The following is a 14,650-nucleotide window of genomic DNA, read 5'->3' on the forward strand; positions in this document are numbered from 1 at the left end:
ATCTGGTCGTTCTGACGTTGCTGTTTGAGAGAGCTTGATGTGCATAGTTTAGTTGCTATGTTTTCTACACTGCAATAATGGTTATACTTCAAAAGTACTTCATTGGCTGTGAAGTGAGACATTCTGGGGTCATGAAACATGTTACTTAAATGTGAGTCTTTTTCTCAGAATCTACTTTATGGTTAAAAGTATAGTTCATAATTCAGTTTTGAATAGAATATAAGTGATGAGTTACAAAGGAAGCTTATGAAAATTGGGCCTGTGAAATAATGAATTACAATTTTGTAATGGAAACAGAACTGCATTTTTTTTTTAAAAAAAGTTCCCCTTTTCACAAATTTTGGCAGTCATTCAATTATTGACATCCAGTTTCCGCATGACCTCTGTAACCATGTCATTCTGGAACGGGGATACGTTTATTTTTCAGAAAATATAGGCATCCTCATGCTGTGGGGTTTGTGATCTTAACATTTTGGATGGGTGGTAGTAGTGTACTAATGATTAATATAATGTTTATGGCACTTTTGATCAGATTTTGAATGCTATACGTTGTACTGAATAGAATGCAAAGCTGCATAGTTAGTATTGATGTAATCCTATTTGACAGCATAGCTAAGATTTAGTGATAATGCAGGCCAGTTCAATATCAATTATACAGCTGCAGACTCTGAAGTACAGTACGCTGATGGAGTCATAAGAGGATTTGCAATGATTAAATATAAATTCCCCATTGGTTTACTGCAACACGCTACAGATTTAATTTAATAGAATAAAATACTTTTAAATCATTTAAATTATTATTTTAAGACTTGTGTTCCATTCTGTTTAATATTTCTATGATCCTTTTAAATCATACAATATTTTGATATCTTGTGTTAAGCCACTGCTTTGTTTTACTATAATACAAACTAATTTTTTCAGACTCAAAAAAAACTCATTTAAAATTATAAAGTTGACAAAATGAAAGAAAACATTAAATTGAGTATGGATATTTGTTTTTCTGTATGCGGAAAGGTGTTTTTCAAGTAGAATGGACAAATGGAATGACTGCTCTGATAGTATTTTTCTAAAATGGGGTAGAGTATAATGTGCACAAAGCACAACAGTGGCACATTATACTCTGCTCCTTTTAATAGGGGCTTGCCTCAAAGCGCTAGGGACCCGGGTTCAATTCTGGTCTCTGGTGACTGTCTATATGAAGTTTGCACGTTCTCCCCATTTCTCTGGGTGCTCCAGTTTCCTTCCACACTAAGGATGTGTAGGTTAATTGGATTGGCCATGGTAAATTGCCCCTTAATGTCAAGGGGATTAGTAGGCTAAAAACGTGGGGTTATGGAGATAGGGCTTGGTTGGGATTGTTATCGGTGCTGGCTCGATTGGCCAAATGGTCGTCTCCTGCACCATAGGGATTCTATGATTCTAAAATCAGATTTTATATATTTCTTCTCTCTTAACTCTGAATATTGCCAAAACTCATATTTCTCCCAACATTGATTGCATTCTGCAAATTTAACGGAACAGATATCCATACAGCTCATTATAATTGCAGGCCTTGTGCTATCCGACCCACGTAGCACTTTCCTCTGGCCTGTTCAATGCATGTAATCTATTGGTGTCTCTGCAGACAAGATGCATTGCTTTCAAGTTTCACTTTTTTACCAAATCAATGTCATTACATCAATTAATAAGCTAAATTAATTCACTCAGTTTTCTGTGCTGACCAGATGCCACTGAAAAATTGAATACAGTTGTTAGGAGACACGGAGTTTCCTTAGTTTACATTAGTGCTGATGCTATTGAGGGTGCTGGAAACATGTTATGACCAAGCTAATGCCTAAATATTAAATTTGATTGCATCTTACTCCATGAGAAATATTAGCCTGAATTAAGAAACAAAGTTGATTCAGCAATGTTTTTGTCTTGGATCATTTTAGTGTGGTTTCTAAATGTAATATGCAGCAAAGGACATCTAGTGGCAGAGCACCAGTATTGGCCCACTTTTTTTTTTGTTTCATTTCTGTGGCAGATTGTCAACCAAAATGACTTTTAAGTATTAAGAGTTCAGTGTTATTATAGAAATTGTTGGGACTTGTTAGTTGTTGGCTTAACCCTAGTCCAGAAAGACAAAATGTTTATTGTCTATTCAATGACTGTCTTTACATAGTCCCGTCCCCCACTGCCCCCCCCCCCCCCACCCACCCACCCACCACCTCAGGCAAGAGTTGAGTGTGATCTTAATGAGTTTAAGCAAAGCAATGAAGTATTTCATTTCTCAATCAAATGAAAAATGTCCATGATTCATGTGTGCAGGATATGCATGTAAATCAACCATAGAATGGAGTGATGAATGTTTAACTCTCCAAATATATCTTTGTAGTAATATTGTATATGAATAATTGACAGAATAAGTCACTAATGGAAGAGAAGGAATAACTTGCATCAGTGGCATCTTAGACAACGGATCCTGCTCCTTTGCAGCACCCATTTCCCCAAACCATAAATGGAAATCTCAGCAGAGACCTGCCAAAATTGTGGATGTGATCTGGTGGCCGTTACAGAGACGTGGCTGCAAGGTGACAGGGACTGGGGGCTGAATATTCAGGGGTATCAAGTGTTTAGGAAGGAGGAAAAAGGGGGGGGGGCGTAGCTCTGCTGATTAAGGATAGCATCAGGGTGGTAGTAAGGGATGATATAGGAACCAAAGAGCAGAACGTGGAATCGTTGTGGGTGGAGATTAGGAACAGCAAAGGGAGGAAGATGCTGGTGAGTGTCGTTTATAGGCCCCCGAATAATGATCTGGAGGTAGGGTGGGCTGTTAACGCGCAAATAAATGCGGTGTGCAGGAATGGAACGGCGGTAATTATGGGGGATTTCAATCTACATATTGATTGGTGGACCCATGTTGGACGCAGTGGGCTTGAGGAGGAGTTCTTGGAATGCTGCCAGGATAGTTTCCTTGAACAGTGTGTGTTGGAGCCGACGAGGGAGCGAGCTATCTTGGATCTGGTGTTATGTAATGAGGCGGGTAGAATTAGGGACCTTGTGGTGAAGGATCCTCTTGGGAAGAGTGATCATTGTATGGTGGAGTTTCTGATGCAGATGGAGGAGGAGAAAGTGGGCTCCCGGACATGTGTCCTTTGTTTGAACAGAGGGGAGTATGGTAGGATGAGAGAGGAATTGGCGAATGTTGATTGGGGGAGTGCGTTGGAAGGTAGGTCTGCTGAGGAACAGTGGAGGATCTTTAAGGAGATCTTTCTTGGTGCTCAGCAGAAATTTATTCCGATGGTTAAAAAGGATCGGAGGAGGAGAGGTAATCAGCCATGGATAACGAAGGAGGTGAAGGAAAGTGTTAAATTAAAAGCAGATGCGTTTAGAGTAGCTAAGAGTAGTGGGCGAGAAGAGGATTGGGAGAGGTTTAAATGTCAACAAAGAAAGACAAAGAAAGTGATAAAGAAGGGTAGGATAAACTATGAAACTGGGCTAGCGCTTAATATAAAAAAGGATAGCAAGAGTTTTTACAAATACATAAAAAGGAAGAGGCTGGCTAGGGTGTACATTGGACCCTTAGAGAATAAGAGAGGGGACTTAGTGGTAGGGGATGGGGAAATGGCAGAGGCCCTGAATAACTTTTTTGTTTCGGTCTTCACGGAGGAGGACGTGAGTAATTTGCCGGGTGTTAGCGATGGAAAGATGGTAGGAGTGGAGGGCCTGAGTGACATTATTGTTACTAGAGAGGCGGTGCTCGACTTACTGGAGGGACTGATTGTGGACAAGTCCCCAGGACCAGATGGAATGCATCCAAGGGTTCTGAAGGAAATGGTGGAGGTGATAGTGGATGCCTTGGTGATTATTTTCCAAGCATCGCTGGATTCCGGGGAAGTGCCGGAAGATTGGAAAACGGCTAATGTTACGCCATTGTTTAAGAAGGGTGGCAGGCAAAAGGCGGGGAATTATAGGCCGATTAGTTTAACGTCTGTTGTAGGAAAAATGTTAGAATCCGTGATCAAGGAGAAAATAGCGAGGCATCTTGAGGAGAATTGTTTGGTAGAGCAGACGCGGCACAGTTTCGTTAAGGGGAAGTCGTGTCTGACGAACTTATTGGCGTTCTATGAGGATGTGTCTCGGGCGGTGGATAGAGGAGAGCCAGTGGATGTGGTCTTTCTTGATTTTCAGAAGGCGTTTGACAAGGTGCCTCACAAGAGGTAATTGCAGAAGGTCAGGGGACATGGAGTTGGGGGTAGGGTGTTAGCGTGGATAGAGGATTGGCTGTCAAATAGAAGGCAGAGAGTGGGGGTCAATGGGTGCTATTCGGATTGGCGGTTGGTGACTAGTGGAGTGCCCCAGGGGTCGGTGCTGGGGCCTCAGCTATTCACCATTTATATAGATGATCTGGAGGAGGGAACCGAGTGTATGGTGTCGAAATTTGCTGATGACGCCAAGATTGGTGGAACGGCAAATTGTGCGGAGAGTGTGGAGAGTTGCAGAAGGATCTAGATAGGCTGGGCGAATGGGCCAGGAACTGGCAAATGGAATTTAATGTTGGCAAATGTGAGGTTGTCCACTTTGGTAGGAATAATGGTAGGAAGGACTATTACTTACGTGGCGAAAAACTGCAGCATGCGATGGTGCAGAGGGACCTCGGGGTCCTTGTGCATGAGTCGCAAAAACCCAGCCTGCAGGTGCAGCAGGTGGTCAGGAAGGCGAATGGGATGCTGGCCTTCATAGCGAGGGGGATTGAATATAAAAATAGGGAGGTCTTGCTGCAGCTGTATAGGGTGCTGGTGAGGCCGCAGCTGGAGTACTGTGTGCAGTTTTGGTCGCCGCACTTACGCAAGGATATTTTGGTCTTGGAGGGAGTGCAGAGGAGGTTTACTAGGCTGATTCCGGAGTTGAGGGGGTTGAACTATGAGGAGAGGCTGAATAAACTAGGCTTGTACTCGTTAGAGTTTAGAAGAATGAGGGGAGATCTCATTGAGACGTATAAGATGTTGAATGGGATGGATAGGATAGAGGTGGAGAGGCTCTTCCCGCTCAGAAAGGACAGTAGGACGAGAGGCACAGTCTCAGGATAAAGGGGGGGGCGGTTTAGAACGGAGTTGAGGAGGAACTTCTTCACTCAAAGGGTGGTGAATCTCTGGAATTCTCTGCCCGTTGAGGTGGTGGAGGCTGCCTCGCTCAATATTTTTAAGACGCGGGTTGATAGGTTTTTGATAGGCAAGGGGATTAAGGGTTATGGGGAGAGGGCGGGAATGTGGAACTGAGCCACGACAGATCAGCCATGATCTTATTGAATGGCGGGGCAGGCTCAGGGGGCTAGATGGCCTACTCCTGCTCCTATTTCTTATGTTCTTATCTGAATTTGCTTGTACAATGTACAACAAACAATCTTGTCTTTTTCCTGTGTACTTCGTAGTCCTCAAGTCTGAATGTTGATTTGAGTACCTTCTGACATCAACTATAAGAACTATCCTGAAGCACTCCAGAGTCAAATCAAGTACTTTTAAAGTATAGTTACAGCGAAGTTTCACAAACAGCACTGAAATTAATGAGTAGATAAACTGATCTTGGTAGATGAGGAATAAAGATTGGCCAGATGCCAGAAAGAATTTTCTAGCTCCTCTTCTTCGGTATGATGCCATTCCTCGTCAGAGAGTAAAAGTTTAATGTCACATCTGAACGACACCTCCAACAGTTCTTCACTGTTTTGTTATTATACACCTAGATTAATTGATTAAGTAGTACAGTTACTGAATACGGTTTCCTCATCATTAAATTTAATGAAGTTCAGGAGTACTGCCTTTCTCTTCATAGCAAAATCATATAAAAATCTGGTAATGGTGACATTGGTTGGCATCTCATTTTTCTCGTTGAGCTTTTTTGGTGGAAGATGTTGCAACTTGTGCTGGAAAATTTGCTCAAGTAACATATTCGTTGAGCTTCTGATGACCTTTCACTGATCAGTTGAATGCTTATCATGTAAGGTCTGACTTGATACCACTTGTGTAATAAAGTGAACAGAATTTATTGCAACTAATAAATTTACAGTGTGACTGCTGTGCAAATAGCTTGAGAAGAGTAAAAAATGTTATAACTAAAATTAAATATAATGGGGATGACTATACCACTTTCACTCACTGAGGGAGATAGAATTTACAATGATGAAATAATGTTGGTCATCATTGTTGTCATCTGGTTAAGATGTTAAACTTCGGTCCCGGCTGCATGAATGGATGCACAAGATACTGTTCTGTTGTTCAAAGAGCAGGAATTTCTCCTGGCATTATTTTCTCAAACCAACACTTCTAAGCTAAACCAAGTCAATTGTTCATCTCACTTTGTGTTTGTTGGGCATTGCTGTGTGCATTGGGCTGCTATACTTCCACACATAACCATAGTTACTGTACTTCAATAATGCATTGATTCTGAAGCATTTTCAGATCCCTGAAAAGGGGATGAGAATTAACATGTGCAATTTTTCTTCCTTGTTTATGATCAATTTACTGCCCTTTTGTGATTGTCTATTTATCATCCAATGTGTAAGAAACTTCAGGTTGTAACAAAATTAAGCATTTTTTTAAAACAGAATCCTTGATTCTGTTTGTTTTATTTTCTGAAATCATTTCAGTGACACAAATATTAATGCATCAGAAAGTAGAAGATGTTTAAAACATTTTTCTGAATTTGATGAAAGACAGCGTTTATTTAATGACATCCGACTCGACTACTGTGCGGAAGAACTAAATTCAAAGTTAATCTGGTGAACATAAGTCACTGTGAGAACATTCCTCTCTTTATCCAGTGAAACCCAACATGTCCTGCCAGAAGAGGATTAAAACTCACATACCTCTTTAAAATGTGCTGATACAGTGGCAGAGATTTTTTTTCCTTGTGTGAAAATGGCGATGTTTTTGGAAAATCTGGTGGGACCACTAAAACAAGAATCTTGGTGATGGGATATTGTCTTCTGATTCCCCCCCCCCAAGCTGGTGATGGAACAAGGCTCCCGCCCAGAGGGGTCGGAAGCCTCATTTTCACAATTTGTCATGCCTTGCCAATGGGATGGTGTCAAAGATGCTTGCAGCATTTCTTTTACTGCGTTATCTGTTGAAAAAGCAGCTGGGGAGCTGCATGCCGCTTTTCTGACCAGAGCCAGCGCTTGGAGAAAAAAAATTCAGTGAATTTCATCCAACATAGGAAATGTGAGCTTTGTTCAAGACAGATTGCTTACAGTATTGTTTATATATGGATGTCTCTGCAGTGGTTACTTGTATGAAATGCAGTTTGATAAAAGGAAGCGTTAAGAGTTTAACAGTCTGAGATGGATTTTGGAGGAAAGACTGGAAAGAAATAAAAAGTGCTAAATAATGCACAAAGGCCCTTTCAGCCAGGCTCTGAATTGGCACAAGAAACAAATCCAAAGAGGCTGTCGATAAAGGTAAATGTGGATAGAAAAAACTTTACAACTGAAGTTTGAAGCTGACTTTTGACATGTCCAGGGAGATTCCTCAAATCTAGATTGGGTATGGTTGGAAGCCTGAAGTTGAAGGGTTGAATTGGAAAGAAAGAGAAGGGGAAGAAACAAGCTGCACTGAAGTCAGGATTATGCTTGTGAACAATATTGAGATGTTTGTCCAGTTTGCGTTTGGGTTCACCAGTGTAAAGGATATTGTTTTGTGAATCTCAAATCCAGTGCAATATGTTGGCAGGAGTGCATGTAAATCTTTCTTTCATAACAGAACTGGTGTAGATAGGGATAAACTGGAAGGTGTTATATAGGAAGGTTTTTGGGTGAAACAGGGTGATGAGAACGTGAGGAAATGTTTAGGGAATAGAAAGTACATCTGGAAAATCAAGGTGAGATGAAATGTGCTTTATGATGTATCACACTGTCCTAGCAGGAATAGAAAATTAACTGGTAAATGTAGCAGGTAATACAGATGGAAGATGAAGGCAAAGGCTCATAGAATATTCAGACGGTCGAAGGTGGGGGGGCGGTATATGGCAATGAAAGCAGAGGCATGGGAAAATGTGGATACAGTGAAACAAGTTTACCTGCATTACTCTGCACCATCTTGTGGTCACAAAAGAAGAATTTTATTTGCAAATGATTTGCCTTCCCTGATGATGGGGAAGTAGTGTTAAAGGGAGCATTACCTTCTATCGGCCAGGTTTTAAACAAAATAATATTTGTTCAAAATTTAAATAAAAAATTGTTCGTTTGAAGAAACTTAAGACATATTGTTAAATGTTCAAACTAATTTACATCTATGTAAATGTTCTGCTCTGTTGAATAACCTAAAAAAGCAATAAAATTTAAAGTTTATTTATTATTAGTCAAAAGTAGGCTTACAGTAACACTGCAATTAAGTTACTTTAAAAATCTCCTAGTCACCACATTCCGAACCTGTTTGGGTACACCAAGGGAGAATTTAGCATGGCCAATCCACCTAACCAGCATGTCTTTTGGACTGTAGGAGGGAACTGGAACACCCAAAGGGAACCCACACAGACACTGGGAAAATATGCAGACTCTGCACTGACAGCAACTCAAGCTGGGAATCAAAACTGGCTCCCTGGCGCTGTGAGACAACTGTGCCACCATGCCACCCTTGAATAATGTGCTTCAATAACCATGCTGAATAATGCTCAAGCACATATGACTTATTCAGTATATCACTACAAATGCTGGGGCTTTTACTTTAATAGAACACTGTTAGGCTGGAATGCCCAGAAAAGAGGGAGTGATATCAGCCATGGTTCAGTTAGTAGCTCTCTTACCTCTTGAGTCAGAAGGTTCCATTCCAGAAATTTGAGCACAACAACCTAGGCTAACACTGTGCCACAGTGGTAGCTGTGCTTTCACATGAAAAGATCTCTTGAACTATTTTCTGCCTGGTGTCCTGGACAATGTTTATCCCTCAATCAACATCAGTCAATATTACATGGCTGTAGAAACTTGCCGTCCACAAATTGGCTGTCACATTTCTCATGTCTAAATCTCAGGATGACAGTTTACAGTGCGATGTGGGAGAATTTCTTTTGTTGAATTTTCAAGGAAAGAATTGATTCATTTGGCATGTGTAATGCACTATCGACTTTAAATGTCAAGGGATTTGACATTTTATATGCTATATGGCATAGTAAGTGTGATTGTGGGAAGAAACTGACGGGTTACTCTGATTCATACTAGCAGTTTTTCAAAACACTGCCTGCACATAGACTGAACATCTGAAAGATCTTTTGTCAAAGGCATTTACTTTAAATAGAGGAATTTAGAAAGCTATCTCGTGTTCAGAGTGATTCCAGTCCAGGATTTGATCTGTAGTCCACCCACTGTCGTAATATGAAAGTGCTGCGTTGCCAGAGATACCATGTTTTGAATTATTTTTTGAGCTGATGTCCCATTTGTCTTTTGGTTGTTCAGATAGCTGTTTAAAAAAAAAAGTCTTGATACAAGTTAACCAAGAATAGGCTGTTCTTTCTGGTGTCTTAGACAACATTTAATGCCCCCCTCCTCCTCCTCCACCACCACCATTAACTTTAGCAAAATTCATGTAACATAGTCTTTCATCTCATTGTGTTGTGGGGTTTTGCAGTGCGCAGAATAGCTATTCAGTTTATTGGCATAAGCCATTGCATTTCAAATTAATTTGTATGTGAATCTTTTTGAGGTGATGTGAAAGATGCAACAATTGTTATATGAAAGCAACTCTGTGTCTCTGTCCTTTTGTTCTTTTGGGAATATTTTTCCAGCAAATTGTTTGAAAATGGACTGTAATGAGTACATCCAAAGCAACAATCTGGCCACAATCACATTTATATTAAAAAAAAAAGTATGTTCAGTTGTTTTAAGTTGTATTATTATATAATCAATCTAATGTGGTGGATTTCTGTTAAAATCTACCCTCTTATTTCTTTCTTAAACAGAGGAGGAGCTAAGGAAGCTTAGGGAAGAGACAAATGCTGAAACTCTAAAGCAAGAACTAGAAAAGGAAAAACTAAAGCGAATAGAGCTGGAGCAGAAAATCTCTGATGTGATCAAAACCAGGTACAATTGATAATGAGCAAATTAAAGTTGCATTTCTGTTGAAGCTGGCTGAAAGAGTACGTCAGTATACTTGCAAAAAAAAAGTTACCCCAGAGGAGTGATCATCATAAAGTGTAAGAAATGGGTATGATAGGAGGTCCTAGGATGGACTAATAAAATAATTGACTATTAATCTACTCAATTCACGAATTAAAAATACATTAGATGAATATTGCACTGGTATTAAAAACACAATATTAAAGTCATACAGTGCAAATGAACTATGAATTCATAGGAGTGAAACCTAATCCTATAATTCACAAAGTGTAGTGATAGACCATTTATTTCTGAAACAATGTTGTTTAGTTAGTTAAGAAAAGCTGATTCTCCAAATTGAAGATGTCTACTGTTTGCCAGTGTCATGGAAAAAGAATGCCCGACTATCTAAATATTTTCTCCAATGATGTAACTGAAGCTAGTTGTATGCCAGTTGGTATTTGTATGGCACAATTTTGTTTGCACTGGCATTTTCTATGCAACTTCTGACAACATGCGTCCCACTGCAACTTCTTAAATGGACTGATTCTGGTAATGTTACTGAGACTTTTTTTTCTTGGTGTTGGGACAACATCTCAATGAAGAATGAAATTATTAACTGTTGAGGAATGTTAAATTCTGAACTCATCATGCAGGAATTTGGAATTCCTTCAGAAAATCCTCAATCACATACATATATAAAATCTTTTGCTGGTATTGTGCTAATTCATACTGGGGGGGGAACCCTTCTAGGTTAATAAGGAAGCTGCATTCATTCCTTGTGCACCAGTAACCTTTTGAACAAGAAATATATACTAATGTATTTGGTACATCAATAAACACATTCATTATTAATTGCTACAGCTAGGTTATGAAAATATGAATTAAGTGAATTTGAGTTTTAAATTAAATAGTTATAGAGTTTGAGATATTGCATTGTATTTAGTTGTTTAATTTCCTGAAATATATATCAGCATTTTCTTGAGTTCTGTTCTCTTTCAGAAGTGAAGATTCTTCAAGTCAGCAGTCTTTGAAAGTTCAAACTTCAGTGAATGGAACAGGTAATTTACAATTGTGCTTTCCAAGATCAGTACAGTGCCAAGCAAAATAATAAATGTTGCACGATAGAGCGACATTAAAGGACTTCACTTGGTATAACCTTAATGTCCTGCAATTTTAAATATTGCATAAAGTAAAAACTATAATTTGTTTTGCGTTTTCCACAGTATTGGTGTAGTGGGTAGACACAAGCCTTTTCCTTCAAATTATAATGGAATTTTCTTTGGCTGCAAACTTTGCATAAAAAATGCATTTGGGCAGACTCAACTGAATTCTTGGTAAGGATAAGCCCACATTTTAACTGTGCCCTCTTTGACATTGTATCCTGATCTTATGCTATTGAATGACATTATGATAGGTGGAAAAATGTTACATGGATGCATTTGGGGATCTTCTGATGTGTAGGCAAGCGCATTGTTAGAACAAAGTAGAGGGAGTGTTATTCTCTTTCTAATTATACAATTTTGAGGAGTGCTGGATGATGTTTTTGTGTACACAAATAAAAATATTTTATTCTGCAAAATTAATGTTGTTCTTTTTTGGACTTACAAAATATTTGAATGGAAGTTAAGTCAAAGATTTGTGTCCAAAAATATAAATATGTATGTTACATAGCGCAGTTTGTAATTCAGACTTCAGTGTTATGATCCGCATAAAAAATTGCATCTGCCTGAACTACCCATTTTTCCATCACACACTGACTTCACGCTTTGTCATATGTTGTTCATTGGTTCAAATAAAACAGTAACAAATGACAACTGAAAAGGTAGCGAATGCACAAATTAAAAGTAACTAAAGAAACACTGATGATAAAACCATCAAGGATTTATAGAAGTAATCAATTCTGCATGGGTTTAGCTATTGATTGATGGTATACATTTTTCAGAAGGGCATAAAGTGATTTCTTACTAAAATCGTAATATTTATTATGAAGTTTGTTTTGCAAGAAAGAAATGCACAACAAATCGCAGTTCATGGCAGCTGGGAGGCTGCTTTCAAGTTAGCTTATATTGAATCTACAAGAAAAAGAAACTTTACTAATCAAATCACTCAATTTTTCTTTTATCTTTTTCACCTGTCATTTTCCCCTTCAGCCTGCTGACTAAGGGCTCAAAGTAAGGTTTGTAAATTACCTAGAAAAATGCATTCTTCACAAATAACATCACTAAGTGTAACTCTAAAACTGTCTCCTATGTCTTTTGAGTATTTTTAAACTTGAAGGCCCCAGTCAACCCTTCTGAAAATCTTGGACTCACAGTTAATATTTTTTTCAAGAAGTATCACTCTGCATGCAATTCACTTGATAGCCAGTCTGAGCATGTGCCGCATTATTCAGCATGCATCAGCATAATTCACCGTAACTGCCACGATGTGTTAAGTTTCTTAATTTATCCAAATGATTTGAAAACTTGCTGAAGAATTAAATTTAAATGCCTCATTTGGGTAGTTTCTTACTTTAATGTTGGATGTTCTGTCTCTACTGCTGAGAGGTACAGCTATGATCTGAATTATGCTTTCTGTTTTGAACTGTAAATATAAAGCAATCACTACTTACAGAGAACATTATTTATTTTAGGGAGACGTCTGCTCCTTTGTACTTGATATGTATTGGAATCCCATGTACTGTTTGCCCAGGCAGCTAATCTATGTTTCTTTTCTGTCTTGGACAGATTCTTGGTAAACTACTGAGAGTATCTGTATTTCTGGTTCCCTTTGTCATTTCAAACCTACCTATTTCTTGTATTCATTGTTTGGTCAATATTTATTGATGATGATTGATTTGGTCTTATCAGTGTTGACAATAACCACTCGTTGGCTAATTCTGTGCATTTTTGCTAGCAGTAAGTCATAGAGAAGTAATAAATCTATAGGGAGAGTGAAATCATTAAAGAGAGTAGCATCATGTTTTAAAATTAGCCAAGTGAGTGTCTATCTTACTGTTCATGCACAGCTGATGGTAACGTTTCTATCCAAGATGTTATTTTACAGGTATGTGGTCATATTGGAAATTGCAAGTTCAGTTAGTCACTGTTTTCTGAAATGCACTGTGGACATGAGTTTTTCACTGCAAGCATGGACTTGAATAGTTTCCTTCGTTCACCACCTTCCTGTGCTGAAATTATGTAGCTCTTTTGAGAGCTTCATGGACCTGCTGCTGAAGCCAATTTGTCAAGAGAGCTGAATTGATTTTTTTTTGTTCATGGCATGAGCGTTGCTGGCAAGGCTAGAATTTAATTCCTATCCCTAAATGCCCTTGAAAAAGTGTTTTTTTTAAAATTAACACATTCACAGGAGGTGGAAGTCAATGTTTATTACCCAGTCCTAATTGCCATTGAGAAGGTAGTTGAAAGCTACCTTCTTGAACCTTTGAATTCCTTGTGATGTTTGTACTTCCACAATATTGTTCGGATGTGAGTTCCAGGTTTTTGACCCAGTGGCAGTGAAAGAACAGTGATATACTTTCAAGCCAGGGTGGAATATGACTAGGATGAGAACTTGCAGGTCGTGGTGTTCCTGTGCTGTGCGCCTGCTGCCCTTGTTTTCCTAAGTGGTAGATGTTGCAGGGTGCTGCTTAAGGAGCCATGGTAAGTTAGAGTATTTCTTGTAAATGACACACACTCTTCCTACTGTGTGCTGTTGTTGGATGGAGTGAATGTTTAGGTGGCGATTGAGCTGCTTGATCAAAAAGCCTCCTTTATTCTTGCTTCTTGATTGTTGTTGAACAGTGGTGGCCACATGCGCCCATCTGGGTTCTGAACGTGGTCCATGAGACATTTTGTTGACTGTTGCCCACTCTCAGGATTGCCATATTCCCCTGATTTCCATCCGAGTAGTTTTTCTTATCACTATGATTTGAAATGATGCTCACGAAACAAGGATAAGTGAAGTGAGGTGCATGCTGATTGCACATAATATTGACCGTGAGGGCCATGCGCTCACTCTGCTTCCAAAGTGTAAATATTTATTTTGTTTTTACCATTTGAAGTTAAAGTTTATTTATTAGTCACAAGTAAGGCCTACATTAACACTGCAGTGAAGTGAAAATCCCCTAGTTGCCACATTCTGCGCCTTTTCAGGTCAATGCACCTAACTGGCATGTCTTTCAGACTGTGGGAGGAAACCTGAGCACACGGAGAACACGCAGAAAGACACAGGGAGAATGTGGAAGCTCCACAAGGACAATGACCAAAGCTGGGATTCGAACCCAGGTCCTGGCACTGAGGCAGCAGTGCTAACCACTGTGCACCCGTTGATAGTTCTGTTGACGTATACATGATTATGCTTTTTCTGTCACTCATGAAATATTTGGCATGTATTTAATCTTTCTTGTTAGTCAACATGTTGGATTTCAATCTTATGGCCCATGAGTTGAAGGAGGGCCACTCCTGTGACCCATTCCCTAGCTTAGGTTGTCCATCATTATTGAAGCTGCAGCCATCCAGTAATTATGAGAGTATTCTGTCTTGTTCCTGCAGTGGCAGATTAACCATTAGGCTGATAGGCTTAAGCTGGGGGGCCTGAGAGCAA

General features: G+C 39.3%; 1 protein-coding gene across 4 annotated transcripts in view; it reads left to right on the forward strand.

Annotated features, from left to right (window-relative positions):
• Nucleotides 1-14,650, forward strand: part of gramd4a (GRAM domain containing 4a) — a 145,205-nt gene that overhangs the window by 94,137 nt on the left and 36,418 nt on the right. For all 4 annotated transcript variants that reach the window (XM_080207364.1, XM_080207365.1, XM_080207362.1 and 1 more), the window contains exons 4-5: nt 9,928-10,048; nt 11,066-11,124. In XM_080207364.1, the coding sequence (XP_080063490.1) occupies nt 9,928-10,048; nt 11,066-11,124 (180 nt within the window). The remainder of the gene's footprint in view (nt 1-9,927; nt 10,049-11,065; nt 11,125-14,650) is intronic.

The sequence above is a fragment of the Carcharhinus amblyrhynchos genome, chromosome 19 (assembly GCF_965287045.1).
Source record: "Carcharhinus amblyrhynchos chromosome 19, sCarAmb.v2.hapA, whole genome shotgun sequence".
NCBI lineage: Eukaryota > Metazoa > Chordata > Chondrichthyes > Carcharhiniformes > Carcharhinidae > Carcharhinus > Carcharhinus amblyrhynchos.